Below are 22,385 nucleotides of genomic sequence, written 5' to 3' on the forward strand. Positions count from 1 at the left end.
AAGGAGAGAACCTCCCTTCTCCCCTTGACGAGGCTAACGGTGTTTTGTTTTGTAGTATTCACCGGAGAAGAAGGTCAACCCCTTTGAATCAAGCAAGAGAGAGCCACCTTTTTATGCAGAATATAACCCCTAGATAATCTGATTCCGGTCAATTATCTAGTGTTTCTTCAATAAGCGTTGTGCTTGATGCATAGAGTTTGTTACCAAGATTGATAGATACACATTTCATAACACAAATTTGATTGCTGATATAGAAAAATCCAGAGACACGCTCATTTGGATATGTAAGTTGAGTTGTTAAAAGCTAATTTGTATTTGAAGAATCGTATTAAAATCCTGTGTAAAAGCCATAGTTCCTTTTGCAAGTATATTTGACTATCAACTACATTAAAAAACAAAAAGATCGTGTTGTTGGTCTTTTTTATTAAAAAAAGGCTGTTGATCATTAATTCTAGATCTCGATGAATGTTTCCTAATATTTTACCCAAACAAATAACTAAAGACATCCCCATTTACCAAACTTTGCTAACATGAATTTATACCGACATGTACGTAAAAGTAACCATATGAAAAAGTAGCCTTTTTTTTTTCTTATAAGCTAAAGAATGAAAATACGGGGATAAATTTGAAAAATTAGAATTTAATGGGTCTTAGCATATCAAATGAAGAAGGTTTAAATATCAACTTTGACATGTTATGGTTTGTCAAAAGTTTATGGAATAACTAATTAGGATATGACTTGTCAAAAGTTTATGTTTGTAAAACTCAGCAATTTACTTGATCAAAGTAAACCTAGAAAAGAAAATAGATGGTAAAGAATGCTAGCAGGCTATCATGTGCATCTAAGTACATCAGATGAAAAAAAGATAAGTGTAAGTACTTTATAGTGGAGTTTGAGTTGTTTAAGGTCAATGGCTAACTGTTATTTGTAAAAGTTAAGCTTTCAGCTCAATGCCGACCACATGGGATTTGCCTATCCCTATTTTAGAAAGCGAATTAGAGATTTTTAACCATGGATTACTTTTCAAACAATATATTATCATTCATGCATTTAGACTACATACTTTACTTTACGATATAATAGGGATAAGCACGGTACCCGTTCAGTACCGAACCGGTACCGTACCAAAAGTAGCGGTACCAAAAAACGGAGAAAGTGGGTACCGGTACCGAATATACCCGATACGGTTCGGTATCGGTACTCGGTACCAAATGTTCATCCCTACTTTACAATGGATAATATATTGAAAGATCAGATCATAAATATGGTTTTAATCAAACAATAAACGTCAAAATTCCTAAACAGACTTACACATAATAATGCAAATATTATAAAAAAAATCCAGCAAATTGTTGTTCATACCAAATGATTATCTCTTATAGGCGCAAAATATTCATTAATACATAAGCCTAAACCCTAACAAAAATGAATTGAGGAAAGCAATTATACAAACACTTGGCGTACACAACAATTACACAGGAAGAAAACCATTTTAGAAGCCAAAATTGAGCCATATTGCTGGGTGTATTAACTGTACAACAAACATACAAACAATAACAACAAAAATTTCCAACAAAAAAGCACACCATAGGCATTTTGCAATAGCAGGCCAAAGAAGCTCAGACGAAAAGTTGAATATAGAAGACAAAAAAGAAGAAAGTGATACTAACCGAATGACAGCAACAATGGTTGTAAGATAGTGAGAGCAGAGAAAGAAAGATCTGGAAGAAAAAGAAGAAAAGTGTGAGAAATGGTAGTTTTAGTGAGAGTAGAGGAAAGAAAGATATTCTAGGAGAAAAGGAAGAAAAGTACCACACGTATATTAAGAGAGAAAGGGTAGGTGGCAAAAGCCACCGACCTTTATCTTTAATATTATATAAAGAGTTAATTACATAGTTACTCCCTGCCACTGACCTTTATCTTTAATATTATATAAAGACTTAATTACATAGTTAGTCCCTGTGGTTTGTACAAAGTAACATACTTAGGTACTAATAGTTTAAAATCACATTCTAGGGTATTAACTTTTTATTTTGTAACATTTGGAGGTATTAACGTTATTTTTAAACTATTAGTACCTAAGTATGTTATTTTGTGCAAACCACAGGGACTAACTATGTAATTAACTCTTATACAAATATACCCTAACAAAATAGTTGAAATATCATATATACCCGTTTCATTAAAACAATTTAATAAATAACAATTTTACTTTTTTTTTTTCTAAAGCTTTGAGTTCTCATATATGACCTTTAACTTCAAATATTATATTTCTTAATTTCTAGTTTTATTTATTTAGCTTAAATATTATATATAGAGAATAGTATTGTTTACGGAAGAAATAAAAAAATTAACGTTAAAATGTGTTGCATAAAAATATGAAGTTAAAAGATTAGCATATAAAACTTGAAGTAAAAGAAATAAGGGTAAAATAATTATTTATTGGATTGTTTTTAATAATAAATTGGGTATATTTAATATTATTCCATATATAAATAAGTAACTTTTTCATGCATAAACACTTGTAACTTATGCTTTGAGGATTTTTCAAAAAAAAAAACTTCATTTTATAGTTTTAATCCAAGTGTCTTTACCTTTTGCAATTTTAACCCTACAAAATTTGTTTTTTTCACTTTAACTCAAAATTTTTCATTATTTGCAATTTAACTTCACAACTTTTATCAATTATACCTTTCGTCTTTGGTTTAACGTTTTTACGTTCCGTTACGTATAGTTCTAAATTTTTCGAGTTAATACGACGCAGCGTACGAGTGTGGTTCAACTTTTTTATGTTTTGTTTCAAATTTTGCAAGTTAACACGGCGCAACATGCATGTGGGGTTCAACGTTTTTACCTCTCTTTTTTCATGTTTGACAGGTTCGTCCCAACACGCAGATCCTAGGTCGAGTCAGTGTTGGTGGTCGATCACGTTTGTGTGACATTAGTACTATTTGACACTGTTTTACGCCCCGTCTCAACGCGCGGTGTGCTTTGGGGGTTTTCCAAAGAAAAAATGGTTATGCATATGGTTGTCGTAACCATGGCTTTAGGGGTTTTCCAATTCTTCCTCATAAACACTTGTAACTTATGCTTTGGGGATTTTTCAAAAAAAAAAAATTGATTTTATAGTTTTAACCCAAATGTTTTTACCTTTTGCAATTTTAACCCTACAAAATTTGTTTTTTTCACTTTAACTCAAAATTTTTCATTATTTGCAATTTAACTTCACAACTTTTATCAATTATACCTTTCGTCTTTGGTTTAACGTTTTTACGTTCCGTTACGTATAGTTCTAAATTTTTCGAGTTAATACGACGCAGCGTACGAGTGTGGTTCAACTTTTTTATGTTTTGTTTCAAATTTTGCAAGTTAACACGACGCAACATGCATGTGGGGTTCAACGTTTTTACCTCTCTTTTTTCATGTTTGACAGGTTCGTCCCAACACGCAGATCCTAGGTCGAGTCAGTGTTGGTGGTCGATCACGTTTGTGTGACATTAGTACTATTTGACACTGTTTTACGCCCCGTCTCAACGCGCGGTGTGCTTTGGGGGTTTTCCAAAGAAAAAATGGTTATGCATATGGTTGTCGTAACCATGGCTTTAGGGGTTTTCCAATTCTTCCTCATAAACACTTGTAACTTATGCTTTGGGGATTTTTCAAAAAAAAAAAAATTGATTTTATAGTTTTAACCCAAATGTTTTTACCTTTTGCAATTTTAACCCTACAAAATTTGTTTTTTTCACTTTAACTCAAAATTTTTTATTATTTGCAATTTAACTTCACAACTTTTATCAATTATACTTTTCGTATTTGGTTACGTTCCGTTACGTATAGTTCTAAATTTTTCGAGTTAATACGACGCAACGTACGAGTGTGGTTCAAATTTTATGTTTTGTTTCAAATTTTGCAAGTTAACACGACGCAACATGTATGTGGGGTTCAACGTTTTTACCTCTCTTTTTTCATGTTTGACAGGTTCGTCGCAACACGCAGATCCTAGGCCGAGTCAGTGTTGGTGGTCGATGACGTTTGTGTGACATTAGTACTATTTGACACCGTTTTACGCCCCGCCGCAACGCGGGGTGTGCTTTGGGGGTTTTTCAAAAAAAATGGTTATGCATATGGTTGTCGTAACCTTGGCTTTAGGGGTTTTCCAAAAAAAAAATTGATTTTTTTTTTACTTTTCACCCAAAAGTATTTCATAAATTACTTTTAACCCAAAACTATTTGTTTTTTTTTTACTTTTTTATCTTTTGCAATCTATCCTCACAAATTTTTTTACTTTCAACTTTGATCCTTTATAGTTTTCATTTTCCGCAAATTTTCTGCTTTATGCTTGGTTCTAAATTTTGTGACCTTAACACATCGCAACGTGCGTCTTTGGTTTAACGTTTTTTTCATTCTAAATTTTGCGAGTTAACACCACTCAACGTGCGTGTATGGGTGAACGTTTTTGCAGGGTCTATTTTTTTTCCGTTTGACAGGTTTAACATAACGTGTGGGTCCTAGGTCGACTTAGTTATAACTAAAAAATCCCTGCCGCAATGGGTCTCAATTCTAGTTTTAACTAATTTATAAGATCACCCGTAGTGGGGCGTGGTTTTTAAAAAAAACTGCAAAAAAACGCCCGGAAACGCCCACATCCCCATTACGGCCGGCGTTTTCCGGCATTATTTTTGAAAAAAATGGGTTTGGCGTTGTTTAAAAAACGCCGGAACTTCATTTGGTTGTCCAATGAAAGCTTGCCATGTGTGTATAATATTTGTGTGTGTTTATAATTAGTTTTATTTAAAAAAACAAAAGAAAAGGAAGAAGAGAATGGATTTTTTTTGAAGTTGCAGGTGGTGGGGAAGAAGAAAGGAAGAAGAAGAAGGTAGTGGGGTCAAAGAAGAAGAATGTGGTGGGACCTTTGATGGGGAAAAAACAAAAGAAAAGGAAGAAGAGAATGATTTTTTTTTCGTTTTTTTATCATGAGCCGGAAATTGCTGCTGTTTTAAGTAGTGTAATTTTTTTTTATATTCTGTTTTTTGAAATTGCTGCGGTTTTTTAAATTAAAAAAAAATTGTCAAATGATTGCAGGGGCGTTATTGGAATAATGCCTCACTACACCACTTTTGCTATAATGCCCAATGCTGACTAGGATGACACGTGTCGGATAATGCCCCATGGTGGGGGCATTATTTTTCTTCACCACTACACATGGTCTAATGTCATGTATGATACTTTTAGTTTTTGTTGTGTATATGAAAATTTTTAACCCATAAATAAAGTTTACCCATTTTGACTAGTTACTCAACACACATTACTATTAACAAAAAAACCAAAACCATGGTGAAAATTTCACCCCAAAAAGAACCAATTCAGCAAGAATAATAACACCTTTTCTAAATCTTTTTCTTTTTTATAAATATAAATTAAAGTTCACACCTTAAGAGTTTCCCAAAACCTGACTAGTTCAAAGTTCAAACCATTAAACATCTCATATTTAGACATATTAGTTTATCAGATATACACCACTACAAAACACCACCAAACCCAAAAGGCAGGGATGCCACAAAAAAAAAAAAAAAGGCTTTTTTTGTTCACTACCAAGATTTTTATAAGTTACTTGGCTTCGTTTGTTGAACGAACGGTTTAGAACTGTTGATATCTTTTCGACATTTCTAGTCACCATTTTTTCAAGAAAATTGTGCGGGGAGGCTAAACAAACATCATTTTAAGCAGATTTTGCAGACTCTTCTCGGAAGGGCGTAACGCTAAGTCTATGCAGTCAACGACCACCCTACGAAAAAAAGAAAACGCACAAGAATAACATACCTGAGAACAAAGTTATTTTTTTTAGATACCCCATAGTGCATCATCATCATCATCATCATCATCATCATACTCAGTAAATCCCACCAAAAGCAAAGCTAAGGTAGGGTCTGAGGAGGGTAAGATGTAGACAGCCTTACCTCTACCCAGTAGGAATAGAGAGGCTGCTTCCAGTGAGACCCCCGGCTCGATAGTAGCTTTGCATCAAGCCTTGGACATAAGACACATGACACTCAACAACCGGGACAAAGTCCGCTTAGTGCATGTATCCACATATCTTTCGGCTATCAACGCCACCACACGATGCATGATTAACCATCCGTCGCTTTTAACGTTATTTTCACGAAATTAGTAAAATAACGTTAAAATTAGTGCAATTTCACTTTTGCTCCCCGAGCGCCCACACATATATACATTATATGCGCACACTGCAAGCGGGGCGTATTAGATACCCCATAGTGCAAAATATAAAAAAAATATGGGATTGTTATTATGGGGGTGTTTGAATGTGCATTATGAAACTGATTAACAATGAAAATATGGGGAAATTTAGAGTTAACCATGTGGTTTGGGCCATTTTGCTAGTTTAGTCCAAAGGTTTCATTTTTCACCTGTGGGTCCAAATAGGTTTCACTATTGCCATTTTAGTCCACTGGGTTAACTTCATCCATTTTTCTGTTAACGAAAAGAGCAATTCGGTCATTTTATATTTATGTGGCTGAATTGCCCTTCTCGTTAACATAAATAGTTAACATAAATAATGGATGAAGTTAACCCAGTGGACTAAAATGGCAACGGTGAAACCTTTTTGGACCAACATGCGAAAAATGAAACCTTTGGACTAAACTGGCAAAATAGGCCAAACCACAGGGACTAAAATTGCATTTAACTTGGAAATTTAATACATAAGTAATCTTTTGTTTTCTTTGGTAACAAATTTGGTAAAAGCGGGTATGAAACCGGTTATTTAGTATTTAAATAACCATATAATCATAATTCAAATATTTTTTAGCCAAACATTAACTGATTATACTGTGACTTAAAGGCACAACGGTATACATACCAATAAGAACCTGCGAGCTTCAAGACATAGTTCTTCCATAACATATGGATGCTATGTACAAATTCTTTGCCCATTTTTCCTGTTAATAAACAAAGAATCATAAAATAAATAAATCAAGATATTTATGGGTTAACTTTATTTGTTGTAATATAACGGAATTCGTAAATTTATAATTATGCTAAAAAAGAGCGTTCGAGTCAACTCGAACCCATTTCAACTTACACATAACATCCAATCATTTAAACCTCATATATATATATATATTGTTTCTGAATTCTAAATATTGAGTAAACTTCCGTTTTGCTCCCTGTGGTTTGGTCATTTTAACGGTTTTGCTCCAATAGTTTAGAAATAGCCATTTTCCTCCCTGATTTTTCTAACTTATCTTCATTTTGCTCCCAGCCTCTAACTCCATCAAGGAGGAAACTGGCGACAAACTCGAAAGATTAGGGAGCAAACTGGCGACAAACTCGAAAGATCAGGGAGGAAAATGGCTATTTTTAAACTATTGGAGCAAAACCGTTAAAATGACCAAACCACAGGGAGCAAAACGGAAGTTTACTCTTTTATATTTAATCACTAACCATTTAGAAAAAAAATTAGAGTAAACTTTCGTTTTGCTCCCTGTGGTTTGGTCATTTTAACGGTTTTGCTCCAAACCTTTAAAAATAGCTATTTTACTCCCTAATGTTTCGGTTTTTTTGCCAGTTTGCTCCCCGCCTCTAACTCCATCCAAATTGTTTGTTTTTCCATTTTGCTCCCCGCAGGAAGCAAACTGGCAACAAAACCAAAACATCAGGGAGTAAAATGGCTATTTTTAAAGGTTTGGGGCAAAACCGTTAAAGTGACCAAACCACAGGGAGCAAAACGGAAGTTTACTCAAAAAATTAAAGATTGTAAGCAAGAAGTGTTTCGGGTCAATCCTATTCAACCCAAACAACTTCATATTGACCATTTTGTCCTTCACCCTTTTATTAACTCCCGACATTTATCTCTTCGTTTATGTGTTAATGAATCTGTAAAGTGTAAATAATAATACCTTAACATGGGTAGAAGGAAAATCGGTCGTTCTAAGTGTTTCTTGAGCAAAATCTTGCGATCTCCTTTTTGATGCACTAAGAATGAAAGCCGCTTGATCCTCATTAGCGGCAGCTGATGTAATACGGTAACCGTTTTCCCATCTCCTATGTATTCCTTCACTAGGATACAGAAAATCGAGTTCCACCACCTGCAAAATTCATACATTTTCAAAGAAGTTTCATGCAATAAACTGATAATTGTAGCTTGGAGGTTGTTTGGAGTGCTTATGCTGTAAAATCACACATCACGAATGGTCCCTACGGTTTACAAAATTTTGGATTCGCTCTCAAGCTTTTCAAAAGTACACCGGTGGTCCCTGTGGTTTACGCTTTGTAACGCATTTAGTCCCTAGCTTTTTATCCAAAAGTACATGGATAGTCCCTGTGGTTTCCACTTTGTAACGCATTTAGTCCCTAACTTGGACATACAGAACCTTTTAGATTTATTGGCTGGGAACTAAATGCGTTACAAAGTGCAAACCACAGGGACCATCCATGTACTTTTGGATAAAAAGCTAGGGACCAAATCCAAAATTTTGGGAAACCATAGGGACCATCCGTGTACTTTACTCGATAGTTTTTTTTAGTTTCAATTATGTAATGACAAATTTTGGGAAACCACAGGGACTATCCGTGTACTTTACTCGATAGTTTTTTTTAGTTTCAATTATATAATGACTTAACAGGTAAAAGTAGTAATTTGGCCCTTATTGCATATTATGGGGTTGGTTAACGTACAATATTCCTTAACGTACGATGTGTACGAGATGAAATTACGCACGTTATAAAACTCAAAAACCCTAATCATGCATGTTGAAAACCCTAATCACGCATGTACAAAATCAGAAATCACGCATGGGGTAAAAAACCTAATCACGCATGTTATATTTTCACAACGTACGCAGCGTACGTTAAGCAAAATTGTACAATACACTTTCACTACATAGGGTATTATTAAGTTATTTAAACTTGAACACATAAAAGTTCGATTTTTTTTTCACTTTTAACTACGTTTTTAGAACACATTATTTATTTGATAACTGTTAAACAAATCGCTAAATTATCCTTTCACCAAATCTTCCACCTTTAAAGTTTACCTTTTTATAATTTTCCATGCTAAAATTACCAAAACACCCATTGGATTCATCACAAAATGTCAAAAGGATGTTTTATTGGGTGTCTAAAGAGTGGTTATTGTAGCTTAATTAGTTTTTTTTGGTGTCAAGCAAAAACGGATTATCATTTGAAGATATTCTTATTATATACGACCAAAATAGTCAGATTTGTATAACCGGGTTTGCGTTAAATACAAAACGTAGTTAATTATCTTTATACATTAACCAACGTATTTTTTAAGGCCCACAAAACTTCCATTACTTTTGGAAATGTATAACCACTAAAGGGTACTTTAGACATTTGACGCCTATAAAGTATTAAATAATCCAAGTATTTAAGTTAAAAAAATTACCTGGGTAGTATAGCTTGAATCACGAGACATCACAATGCCCCATTTATTCCCTGCAGTGGTCATTGAAGTGACCAGAAAGCCCTCCTTCCATTTCTTGTTGATCCATTTGAACGGAAACACATCGCTTACTTTATATGATTGTTGTGTATACGGTGTCCCTAATGACAAGCGAAAAAAAAAAAAAAACTGTAAGTTTAAAGGGTATTTCTGCAAATTTCAAATTCTTGAAACTTGGCTAAACTTAAAAAATAAAAAAATAAATAAAAAAAATTTCAAAATAGAATACGCTGAAAATAATAAACGAACAGAACTTACCCCTGGACATTACAACCAAGGCATTACCGTTTTGTGCACCTGCGAGCGACGTAATGTAATAATTCTTCTCCCATTGTTCCATTATCCATTCCTAAATAGAATCGGTTGTATTTTAGATCTAAAGAACAAATAATAAAATCATAGGAGGTTTGGGGGTGTGTGTGTGTGTTTGGGGGGGGGGGGGGTGCCGCAAAAGCAACATGTTAAAGTTGAAACTCGTAAGTCACCCCAAACAGGGTTCTCAACAGCGAATAGCGGACGACAGCGACAAGCTACCTATACACTATGTAGCGATAGTGATGAAATAGCAGGTGCTATTTGATGTTTAGCAATACACTAGAAAAATTTTTAGAAATAAGTTACATGTATATTTTATCAAATTTCCTGTAAATATGGAAGAAATACGCTTCTTTTTTCATTCCTAAAATTAAAAAAAATAAAACTAAATACGCTTCTTTTCTTCAATCTCTATCTAGCTATTTAACAAAAGAAAAAAAAAACCCTAAATCCGCTATTTTCACGCTATTTAGGCGCAAAACATCATTTAGCGATTCACTATAGCGAGCGTTATGCTCGCTATTAACAACTATGCACCCAAAGCGCATCTTTAATGCACAATACCTCATAAATCAAATTATATAAGAGATCAGATTATTATTGAGATAATACTAGATATGTAGTCATATTTGCACACTAGTTGCTTGTAAAAGTTTTTACTCATTTACTTATAGAAGGGTTCAATCGGATGTTCTTTTATCTCTAACATTAAAAGGTAAAAAGGTAAAATATAATAGCTATAAAAGAAACGGGCCAAATAGATAGAATGGTCGAAAGTCCGCAAAGTAATTGTTCCCAAAACACAAACAATACATTTTAAGATAAGTAAAATTAATGCATATTATTATTAACAGAATGACAATTTCACCCTTAATGCATTTACAATAACATACGACTTAAATATCTTGCAAGATTTAATGAAAAGGGTAACTAGGGTACACTAGTAAAATCAATATAGAATAACTACCCGTTTTTTAATTATATTGGACAACTACTTTGGGACAAATAGGTAAAGAATGTGGGCAATAATTTTGAGACGGGGAGAGTATAAACTTTTATCAAAATACCCAATGTTTTCAGGACCAGACCGGATGTCGAACTTGTCTCCTTACAGGTTCACTGGTTGGGCCGGATGTAAGAACCGTGTTATGCCGTAAATATTATACACATAAATAAGTTAAATTGAGTTTTTTTATTAAAATCCAGTTCAAACCCTAAAAAAAATCCGGTTCCACTGACCGATTTTCAGGTCCAACCGCCGGTTCCCGATCCAACTGGCCGGTTCAACTCAAAACGGATTTGATAGGGTAAACCCATCCAATCAGACCCCCGGTTATGTCAATGACCAATCCGGATCATATAAAAAATTACCCTTTTGTGAAAGCTATAATGATTACCTTGCGTAAAAAAACAGGGGAAATTTCGTGAACTTGTGAAGTGAACCCTGTCCCTGCATCCATAATGACAGCCCAAAAATTCTTGGCGGATGCTACAGAGCTAATGTAGATCCCATCATTCTTCCCTTGTTCTACATGTTGATGTAGTCTTGCATCCGTAACATTGTAATGATACCTAAAATTTAAATAAATATAAAGATATTCTTGAGTTCTTCGACAAACAGAAATGGCAATTATGTAAACAGTTCTCTAATTTGTATATTACCGAATGTATCTTTGTATGGATTATGGCGACGAAGAGATAAAACAATTACCACTTCACAGGATAATAACAAAGTATATTGCCTAAAATGGGGATTCGCCTAATGTTCGCAGCTACTAGAATGTTTAGCCCATAGTTGGCGATAGCGAATAGCGACAAGGCACCTATAGGCTACGTAGCGAATAGCGACAAATAGCGACGGCTATTTTATAAACAGCGATTACACTAGAAAAGAATTTTGAAAATTTTTATATGTATATTACATGTATATTTAACAAAAACCTATAAATCCAGCTATTTTATAGCTATATCTAATTGCTATTTACATAAAAAAAAAAAACTGTCGCTATTCACGCTATTGGTCGCTATGACCCAAATAGCGACACTGGGCCGCTTCGCTACATAGCACGCTATAGCCGCTATTGACAACTATGGTTTAATCCTTTACTCAAAAGTAAGATACACAAATGGTCCCTGTGGTTTATCAAAATTTTGGATTTGATCCCTAGTTTTCCGAAAATACATGGATGGTCCATGTGGTTTGCACTTTGTAACTCATTTAGTTAGGGACTAAAAATGCGTTGCAAAGTGCAAACCACTTGTACCATCCATGTACTTTTAGAAAAAGTTGGGGACTAAATGCGTTACAGAGTGCAAACCACAAGGACCATCTGTGTACTTTTGGAAAGCTAGGGAGTCCCTAGTAGGGACTAAATCCAAAATTTTGATAAACCATAGGTACCATCCGTGTACTTTACACCTTTACTTAATTATTGATTTGATTAAATTAAGTAGGGATATCCCTTGCAACATTTTAGCTGAATATATAAACATTTTATAAAAATCTAACAAATAATTCACGATTTTTTTAAAAGAAAAAAAAAAAACTGAGAATATTCTACAATTTTGTCAACCAATCAAACCGATACCTTTGTTTCATAGGTGTTCTCGATGTATAAACAGTTATCCACTGATTAGTCGGAGTCCCGAGCCTAAGTTTCTTCCGAGGCTGAGTGTCTTCCAAATTACTAATCATCCTTCCCCTCTTTTGTCCCACCTAAAACACACACAATTATAAAAAAAAAAAAAAATTATATGAAATCCTTTCCAAATATAAGAATTAGAGGTGGCAATTTCGACCCATTCGCTTAATCTGGGTCATGTTCCATCTCTGACCGTCCAAATGAGTGAAATGGAAGTATTAAGCTAATAAAGGGTCAAATGGATCAACGGGTCAAAAGTTGACCAAACTGTAATATTAATGAATAAAAGTATAAAACTTTGATAAATTATTTAACTCTAGAAACTTGAAAATTATTCAGATGATTAAACTTGTAATAATTATATTGAAACATTAATTATTCATAAAAAAAATTAAAAAGGGAAAAATGGGTCGAAAGTAGCCTAAATTGCAATTTTTAATTGTATAAAACGCCTCATAATTTATCTTACTAAAAAAGAGATTATTATCAAAACAATAAAATTTGTAATCAAATTCACACTAACTTATAGTGCATAAAACACCTCGTAAATCATTTTATTAAAAAAAAAATATTAATTAACTTCTTATTAAAATATAAGATCTTTGATCATGTTTACACGCTGATTACTAATAAAATAAAGTAAATTTTGACAAGAAAGAAAAACGGTCAAAGCCAAAAAGTCACCCAAACAGTGGTTTTAATGCATAACCCCCCCCCCCCCCAAAAAAAAAAAAAAATAATTTATTCATACTCGTATTGACCCAATGTGACTCATCTTGACCCGTATAAAAAAACTTGCTCGAACCACCACTCATTTTGACACCTGTAATTAGAATAATCGATAACTAAAATACAATTCAGAAAGTGAACCTTTAGGGCACCGTCTATTCTTATTGGGCGCAATGATGCACTAGAAACAAAGCAATTTTCGAACAACGCAATAAGCTTCGAGTAATTAGGTTCTTCATCAAATCTCATATTTGTCACCATTTCAAGAAACTGTTTGAAAGGCGACGGACAAAAATAACAAAGATTATCAGGAGACGTTGCCATCTTCTTTTTACAAACAAGGAACCCTTTGTTATCGCCCTGCCATACAAAATAAATAAATAAATAAATATATATAGAAAAAGTATATCGTACATTACGGCTTAACGTACTTCACGTACGACAACATGTGTGATTTGTTCTATAACATGCGTGATTAATGTTTTCAATATGCGTGATTATTGTGTTTCAACATGCGTGATTTTGGATTTTTGAGTTATAACGTGAGTGATTTTAAAATGAACGTGCGTAATTACCTGTCGTACGTGATGTACGTTAAGCCGTAATGTACGTTAACCTTCCTCTCTCTCTCTCTCTCTATATATATATATATTAATAAAAATTATCTCTATAATTTTTCAAGAAACTGTTTATTCAAACATTAATGCCTTAACGAGAGGGGGGGGGGGGGTGAATATTACAATCACATAATGTAATTAAACAGACAGTAGAAAAAGTGTGGAAAGTGCTTCTGCTTCTAAATTTGACGATAAAATCAAATGTTTATTTTCCCAATACTGTTTATTTAAAAAGTAGTAGGTAAATTGACCAGGAAAAAAAAACAGTTTGTACAATGGTTCAAACGATTTTAAAAGAAGGCGTAAATAGATAATTTTAAATATGATTTATAGTCAAATAGCCGGCTGTAGTTAAATAATTGTGTCGGGTTAATGGGTTGGTGGGTTGAAATGTGCAACTCGAACCCGACCCATATTATTATTCGTGCAGATTTCAACCCTAACCCGCACACACATAAATTCAGGTCAACACGAACACGATCTGTTTAACCCGCATTTCAAATGTGTCATACATGTTGACGAAGCAAGTCGTTGGGTTTTAAGCTGGTTATCGATAACATGTTTAATGGTGAGTATGCGTGTGACAAGTAAATAATATAGTGTGCCAAAACTAAAATTATTATGACTAACCATGTAAAATGAAAATCGGAAAAACAAAAACAAATTTTTTTCTTCTAAATAGTTAAACGGGTTAACGGGTCAACCTGACCCGACCTGTTTTTGATACGGGCAAAACGGGTTGGTCAGTTGTAAACACGATCGTCGGTTTAAGTAATAAATTAATGATTCTAATTTTATATGGTTTGGTGGGCCGACACATTTATCTGCAACGCAACTTGAACACGACCAATTTATGGTTAACCCGTTTACGACCGAACACGTTTAGACCACCCCTTCAGTAAGTAAGTTGATAATTATTTAGCAAAATCATTATAATTAGATAACTAGATTTTAGCAAGAAAATCCAAACGCCCCCTTGAACTAAATAAGCGCGAATTTTTTTATCGTTACAAATTAATTAGGGCTATAAAAGTAAAAAAAATTAACTCACAGTGAAACCTTGCCAAGGAAGTTTTCCTTTAAGGAGAAATATTAACGTATACGCTAACGACTCAAGGTCATCTCTTCTGCTTCCCGTCCTTCCTAAATGAGCATGTACACTTGCGTAACGTACTGTTCCCCTATAAAAACATGCAACATTTATCATATAAAAAACAACCAAAAACATATCAAAACGCCATAAATGAAGCAAAGAAAATAAAAATGATATTGCTACGAATAGCAACCACTTAAGGCATGCCAAGTAGGATTTTAAGTAAAGTACACAAATGGTCCCTCTGGTTAACCAAAATTTTGGATTTAGTATGTAATTTTTCAAAAGTACACGAATGGTCCTTGCGGTTTGCACTTTGTAACGTATTTAGTCCCCAACTTTTGTCAAAGGTACACGGATGGCCCCTGTCGTATGCACTTTGTAACAATGTAACGCATTTAGTCACCAAACGTTGGGGACTAAATGCGTTACAAAGTGCATATGACAGGAACCATCTATGTACTTTTGGTGAAAGTTGGGAACTAAATATGTTAAAAAAGGCAAACCGCAAGGACCATTCGTGTACTTTTAAAAAACTAGGGACTCAATCCAAAATTTTAGTTAACCAGAGGGACCATTCGTGTACTTTACTCTAGGATTTTAAATACAGATTGAGAAAGAAATCTTGTTGTCCAATTGGCATATAGACATTGGCGTAGCTTAGTGGGGGCGGGAGGGGGCGACCGACCCCCGAACTTTTCGCTCAGTAGTGGGGAGTATTTAGTTTTTGTATAGAAATTTTTGGGTATATACGTTTTTTACCCCCGGTTTTATAGAAATTTTTGGGTATATACGTTTTCGACCCCCCGGTCGAAAATCTCAAGCTTCGCCACTGCATATAGATAATCACAAGTTTTACATGTAATTTAATCTTCTTCATGCTAGATAAATAATGAAAAAAGAAAGTCATTTAAAAACGACTATCATCATAAACGTTAAGTTCTATAAGATATATTACAATACTTGGATCAAATAGGTATGAAGATTACCTGAAAACATCGGGCTTTTGGTCATAATCAACATGATTACCCGAAGACGTATCCCTCCACTTTGAAGCTGTAATATATTTTTTAAATGGGTACTTAAAACCTTCTTCTAACATGTCTAAAACACCAAATTAACATGAAATAATAGATACGATATATACCTAAACCGAGATCGACCAAATATAACTTTTTCTCGTTGGCTGTCCCAGGTGGACCAAGTAAGAAATTTTCCGGCTTTATGTCTCCATGAACAAAACTGAGAAAAAAAAACAGAAATAAGATCCACAAATTATAAAAACTTTAAGCAGAATATAATTACTATTTTTTTATTAATTTAGAAGGATACAAAAAAATACATTTTGTCCAAATTTCTACATTCTTCTCTAAATAATTAGAGTACAAAAAATAATTACTATTTTTTTATTGAGTTAAATGCCATTTTAGTCCCTGTGGTTTGGGCCATTTTGTCAGTTTAGTCCAAAGGTTTCATATTTTAACCTGTGGGTCCAAAAAGGTTTCACAGTTGCCATTTTAGTCCAATGGGTTAACTTCATCCATTTTTTCTGTTAACGAGAAGGCCAATTCGGTCATTTTATATGGCTGAATTGCCCTTTTAGTTAACAGAATTACATACAAAATGACCGAATTGGCCTTCTTGTTAACAGAAAAAATGGATAAAGTTATCCAAGTGGACTAAAATGGCAACTGTGAAACCTTTTTGGACCCACAGGTTAAAAATGAAACCTTTGGACTAAACTGGCAAAATGGCCCAAACCACAGGGACTAAAATGGCATTTAACTCTTTTTTATTATATAAAAGAAATACATGTCCTTGTAAGCAAACTCTGTTTTTACACATTTGACCCGTTAAAAAATATAAGTGGGATAAAATTATTTGGACGTACCCTCTTAAGTGAAACTGCTCTAATATCGATAAAGATTCCACTGCTATACATGCAACCATTTCTTCTGGGAGACTGCCAAGAGAATAAAATATGCATATTATATGCAACCACATAGACGCAAAATACTTCAAGAAAACTTATTTAAAAAAAATGTGAACTTTATCGTACGTTTGGTTGCTAGAGTTCCAAACGTCCCACAAACTTGGGCCTAGCTTGTCCATAACCTAAAACCAAAAAACAGGTAAGTTTCAGAGGTGTTTAGAGAATTCAAAAAAAATTAAAAAATGAAAAAAAGGTGGAGAGCTCACGAGGATATAATAGTCTCCGTGACGGCCTTTGTGATAGACCATTGGAAGCCCATAACAACCATTAAGAGCACTTTACGAGCATAAACATATCAAAAATATGTTAGCGTTTGTTTTACGGCCAAATAGGGTCCAAGAATTGTAACATAAAAACTAGATGTGGGGATTTTGATGTTTACCCATTTGGGTTACGTTTTATCGATAACGGGTCAAATGGGTAAATAAAAAATATTAAATTATAGAAGATGGGTTAAACAGGTCGAAAGACACCCCGAGTGTACAATTTACTAAAAAGATTTTGTTATGAGTAATTGGATAAAGTATACAGATGGTCCCCGTGGTTAATCAAAATTTTGGATTTGGTCCCTAGCTTTCCAAAAGTACACGGATGATCCTTGTAGTTTGCACTCTGTGACGCATTTAGTCCCTGTGGTTTGCACTTTGTAACGCATTTAGTCCCCAACTTGGACCTGCCAAAACCTTTAGATTTTGTTGGCTGGGAACTAAATGCGTTACAAAGTGAAAACCACAGGGACTAAACGTGTTGCAAAGTGCAAACCACAGGGACCATGCGTGTACTTTTGGAAAAGTAGGGACCAAATCCAAAATTTTGATAAACCACAGGGACCATCCATGTACTTTATTCTTAAAAATTTAATTTTAAGACCCAGGTGTTTCGGCAAATCTAATAAAAAATACCCGTTTTGACATGTTACCGAACCACCCAACCCGCCCAATTTGCACCTTTGATAAGAACGTTACGTACCTATAAACTTGCCACTCGTAAGGAGGACCATAATTACATCCCTTTCCATTCCGATGCTCCAATTTCAAAGCAACCTACACTCATGCCAATACACATTATATTTAAAGTTTTAAACAAAACTAAAAAACACACGATAGTAATAACAAAGTCAAAAAAAAAAAAAGTATTTGCGGTGTTGAAAATAAAGAAAAATATAACAATGTACCTCGAGAGCGTCGGGGCCCGTGTTTCCTGAGCCACCTGTCACCCTTCTACCAACGTAAACTTGACCAAAGCCTCCTTTACCTAACTTTCTTTCTAACATGTATGTAGGAGAATTGCCAACCTGCACCTGAAAGAATAAAAGAAATATATATTAGTTATAATTGCAAAAAAAAAAAAAAAAAACTATGTTGTTTGTTAATAAGGTAAATTCTATATCGTTTATTAATAAAGTAAATTTTTTTTCAATAATTTTCTTAGTATGTTGGAGATTTGAATACTTGCTAGGTGAATACTGACCCGTTGGATCTGTTCCAATTATAGCCATTTCTTTATATTGACCCGTTTCCATATTCATGATTATAAAGGGATATATGGAGTTAAATTGCCACCTCTATCAGATTACCAAAAAATTATACTTTAAAAGCATTTGAAGAACAATTGTATACATAAAGAACGAAAGATAATCCATATCAAGCATGTCATTAAACATGAAACCAAACTAATCTTATCACATTAAGAAATAGCTACATAAAACGGGTCGATTTAGGTTACGTTTTGTCTCGAGCGGCTCATAAAATTTTTACTTTATTAGCTAAAAAAGGGAACCAAAGTGTATCTTTGATGCATACAACCTCACAACACAAATTATCATATTCAAACAATCAGATTAGGGTAGGGATAGTGTACATTAATTCAGAAGTGTGAGAAGTGTATTATAACACCATATAACACTATGTAACACATATAACACCATATAAACACCGTATAATACTATGTAGCACCATATAACACCATATAACACTATGTAACACTATATAACAATATATAACACTATACATCTATCATAGACATGCTATCAGACAAAATATAGTGCTATATTTGTTATATAGTGTTACATAGTGTTACATAGTGTTATATGGTGTTACATAGTATTATACGGTGTTTATATGGTGTTATATATAGTGTTATAATACACTTCTCACACTTCTGGATTAGTGTACAGGATCCTCTACCTATGATTACAATAGTACAGATTTTGTTATCATATTTAACACATTAACATTTATAGTAAAAAAAAAACTCAAAAAGAAAATGGACAAAAGAAATTTGCGAGTCAACTCAATCCAACCCATTTTGACCCGTTACTCGCTCTGTGCCCATTTTGCCACCTCTATTTAATGAGATCAAATATAAACAGAAATAAAAATAAAACAAGAAAACAATACCCTTTCGGGAACCGGGCTCGTGCTTCCTTCCTCTTCACAATCAGCCACCAAATTTTCAGCAACATTACCGACAACCAATTGATCGCGCAGTGCGACATCCAAATTCAGCTGGGGCCCACGTCCACCGATAAGTTCAACATTATTATTTTGATTAACCATACCTCTACCCCCTCGGCCTCTGCCAGCTGGTCTCGGCATTGGTGCTTTTGGTGCCTGAGCTTTACCTCTGCGGGTTCCACGACGAGCAGTGGGGACTACAATTACGTCAGCGTCAGCGTCAGCGTTATCAACGTTAACGGGCTTTTTAGACTGGCGAACTCCACGTCTCAAATCAGGCATCTTTTTCCATGCACGAGTGGATACTCTCCCCCCTCAAAAAGCGTTAGATAGCGTATCTACAAAACGGCATCAAACAACTTTTTTAGCAACTTTATATTCGATTATTCAAAAGAACGTGAAATCATCAAATTATCCCTAGATATACGCAATGATTGATACTATTATAAACGCTCCAACCTCGAAAAGCTTTCATAAAAATCTTTTAAAGGAAAATATTGTTAAAACGTTTCGAAATAGCATCTGCAAATCATAATCGCTATTACTTGTAGACCTTTAATATTGAAATCACTTTTATAATATTCAAAAGCATAATGCTAGTTTCGAATTTCCATAACAAGTTAGACGATCCAACCCGATGAAATTGTATCAAATACTTCGATCTTTTATAGTTTCATTCATGCACATCGTAATGTAGTATTTCAATAATAAAAATGACACTTATCACGTGAATAACGTGATATATAGAATCCGACCACATCGAAGCTAAAAACTTTATCTATACAAACAATAACTCAAATGAGACTTTCGAGTTTCGATTCAAACAAAAGTTGGAAATCGATATAAAAAAGTCGGAAATTAATAAACATGAAATCAAAATAACAAGGAACAAGAAAGTTAAACAGAATCATTACAGATAATATAAACCTACAATTCTATACAAAACACACTAATGAAACACACAGACTTCAGGAACAAAATCATTTAAAAAAACCACAAACCAAGCATCAAAAACAACAACTGATCTTCAATCTGTAAAAAAAAAAAAAAAAAAAAAAAAAAAAAAAAAAAAAAAAAAAAAAACATATATTTTCAAAAAGATAAAAAAACCCAACTGCATACTTAGTCAATTAAACTTAATTCCATCAAAGAAAACAAAAAGGGTCAATCTTGCTTCACATAAATAATAACCAACCACACCCAAATCATCCAACAACTTCCGGTTTCAAAATCACTTGCAGAAACCATCTAAAAACTACAAGAAATCATTTTCAGATCAATTTACACATCAACCAAAAACGATCGGAATTAAATACACAAACTTTCATCAAGAAAGACAATCGGAACCACACAACATGAATGCACAAATGTGAGTAGAATCAAGGACACAAAAGGGGTAAAGATTAAACCTTTGATTGAACAATTGTGTGGGGAGAATCTTGATTGATGTGGGTATGAAGGATTATGAAGAAACCGATCGAAAAGACGAGATTGAAGGTAAAAAGATTGTATTTTGATGGTTGGTTTGTATGTTGGATGAGTAAATAAGAGAAAGAAACGACGGTGTGTGCGGTCTATGTGTGGGAGACATGGCGCATGGAAAGACGTGTAACTAGTTAGGCGTAGGATAGCATTGCTCGGTTACAAAAGGATCGATCTAGTATTGTGTAGAGCACGTTTTGGAGAGTTGTTGAGGCTTGTAGATTTGAATTTTGGATGGTATGTAATTGGGCTTACGGTTTTCACCTCTAGTAGTTCTCGAGCCCGTTTTCGAGCCCGGGCTTGTTTAGGTTAGGGTTAAGTTTGGCTCGTTACAATTTAAAAGGATACGAGTTTGAGCTCGACTTTTTAAAGGACCTAACTTTAAAGCTTGAGTTTTGTTAAACTCAACTCGTTTATTATTTTTATAAGTTTCATATATATTTACAACTTTTTTGCCTATATATTTATAACTATGATAAATAAAGTTATATTAATATAAAGCATGTGTACGCTCACGATCGGGCTCAACTCATTTACACCACCTCTTTAAGGTAGTATTTGGTATGCAGGAATGAGAGGTGGAATGGAATGGATGATTACGGGGGAATGAAGAAAATGGTATTTGGTTGGTCAATGGAATGGAATCACCCATTCCAAAAGACATTCCATTCCCTCAAAATCATTCATTCCACCCCTCATGTTTTTTTTCCATTCCATCTCCTCTTGCACCATTCATCAACAACATCACAACCCACCAATTCGCCACAACCCACCACCACCCACCACATACGCCATTGCCGCCACCCGCCACCATCTCACCCCGACAGCCACCGCCGCCACCTGCCACCACCTCACCCTGACGGCCACCGCCGCCACCCGCCACCACCCACTCGGCACCGTTATCACCCACAGCTGCGACCAACCGCCAACGCCACTCGTCGTTGCTGCCCACCACCATCGTCGACGCCACCACCACCAACCGCCGCCGCCGCCACCAACCTCCACCTCTACTGCCACCCACCACCAACGACCACCTTGCCGCCACCACCACTCGTCGTCACCGTCGCACCACCACTCGCCGCTACCACCACCACCCGTCGCTGCCGCCGACACCCACCACCGCCACCTATAACCAACCACCCATAATCACTACCACCGACCACCACCACCACTCACGCTGATTTTATTACTCCGTTTTTCTTGCCTACCGAACAATACACAATAATAATTTATTCCATTGACACATGATAACCAAATAAGACATGGAATGGTAATGATCCATTCTATTCACTCGTCCATTCCATTACCTCGTCCATTCCATTCCTTCGTCCATTCCATTACCACATACCAAACAGACCCTAAATGTGTATGGTTGTGGGTTGCTTGAAACAGACTGGTTTTAGGGTTTTCACATTATTTTTGTCGTGTAGAACACTTCACTCAAGTTCATAAATTTATACGCCCAACACAGATCCTTTTCATTATATTGAACTAGTTGAATTCTTCTGTACAATGCGGCGGGAATTTGGTTTTAATTGGCATGGGTTAACTTCTTTACGGTACCAGCACTTGG

At 34.7% G+C, this 22,385-nt stretch overlaps 1 protein-coding gene and 1 long non-coding RNA gene across 2 annotated transcripts; both read right to left on the minus strand.

The window, feature by feature from the left end:
* Positions 1-1,334: 1,334 nt before the first annotated feature.
* LOC118481943 lies at positions 1,335-1,822 on the minus strand. The gene is made up of 2 exons (XR_004866375.1): positions 1,672-1,822; positions 1,335-1,532 (listed from the first exon to the last, which is right to left on the minus strand). It is a non-coding gene; the product is annotated as an uncharacterized LOC118481943 (long non-coding RNA).
* Positions 1,823-5,384: 3,562 nt separating this feature from the next.
* LOC110877153 (casein kinase 1-like protein HD16) lies at positions 5,385-20,994 on the minus strand. Its single transcript, XM_022125317.2, has 18 exons — positions 20,740-20,994; positions 19,274-19,668; positions 18,049-18,174; positions 17,844-17,917; positions 17,081-17,150; positions 16,941-16,996; positions 16,773-16,844; positions 16,029-16,123; positions 15,871-15,937; positions 14,840-14,969; positions 13,313-13,531; positions 12,389-12,516; positions 11,198-11,372; positions 9,744-9,834; positions 9,429-9,586; positions 7,921-8,109; positions 6,882-6,960; positions 5,385-5,786 (listed from the first exon to the last, which is right to left on the minus strand). The coding sequence occupies exons 2-17, from the start codon at positions 19,610-19,612 to the stop codon at positions 6,901-6,903; spliced, it is 2,049 nt and encodes a 682-aa protein (XP_021981009.1). The 5' UTR covers positions 19,613-19,668; positions 20,740-20,994; the 3' UTR covers positions 5,385-5,786; positions 6,882-6,900.
* Positions 20,995-22,385: the final 1,391 nt, after the last annotated feature.

The sequence above is a fragment of the Helianthus annuus genome, chromosome 9, assembly GCF_002127325.2.
Source record: "Helianthus annuus cultivar XRQ/B chromosome 9, HanXRQr2.0-SUNRISE, whole genome shotgun sequence".
Taxonomy (NCBI): Eukaryota; Viridiplantae; Streptophyta; class Magnoliopsida; order Asterales; family Asteraceae; genus Helianthus; species Helianthus annuus.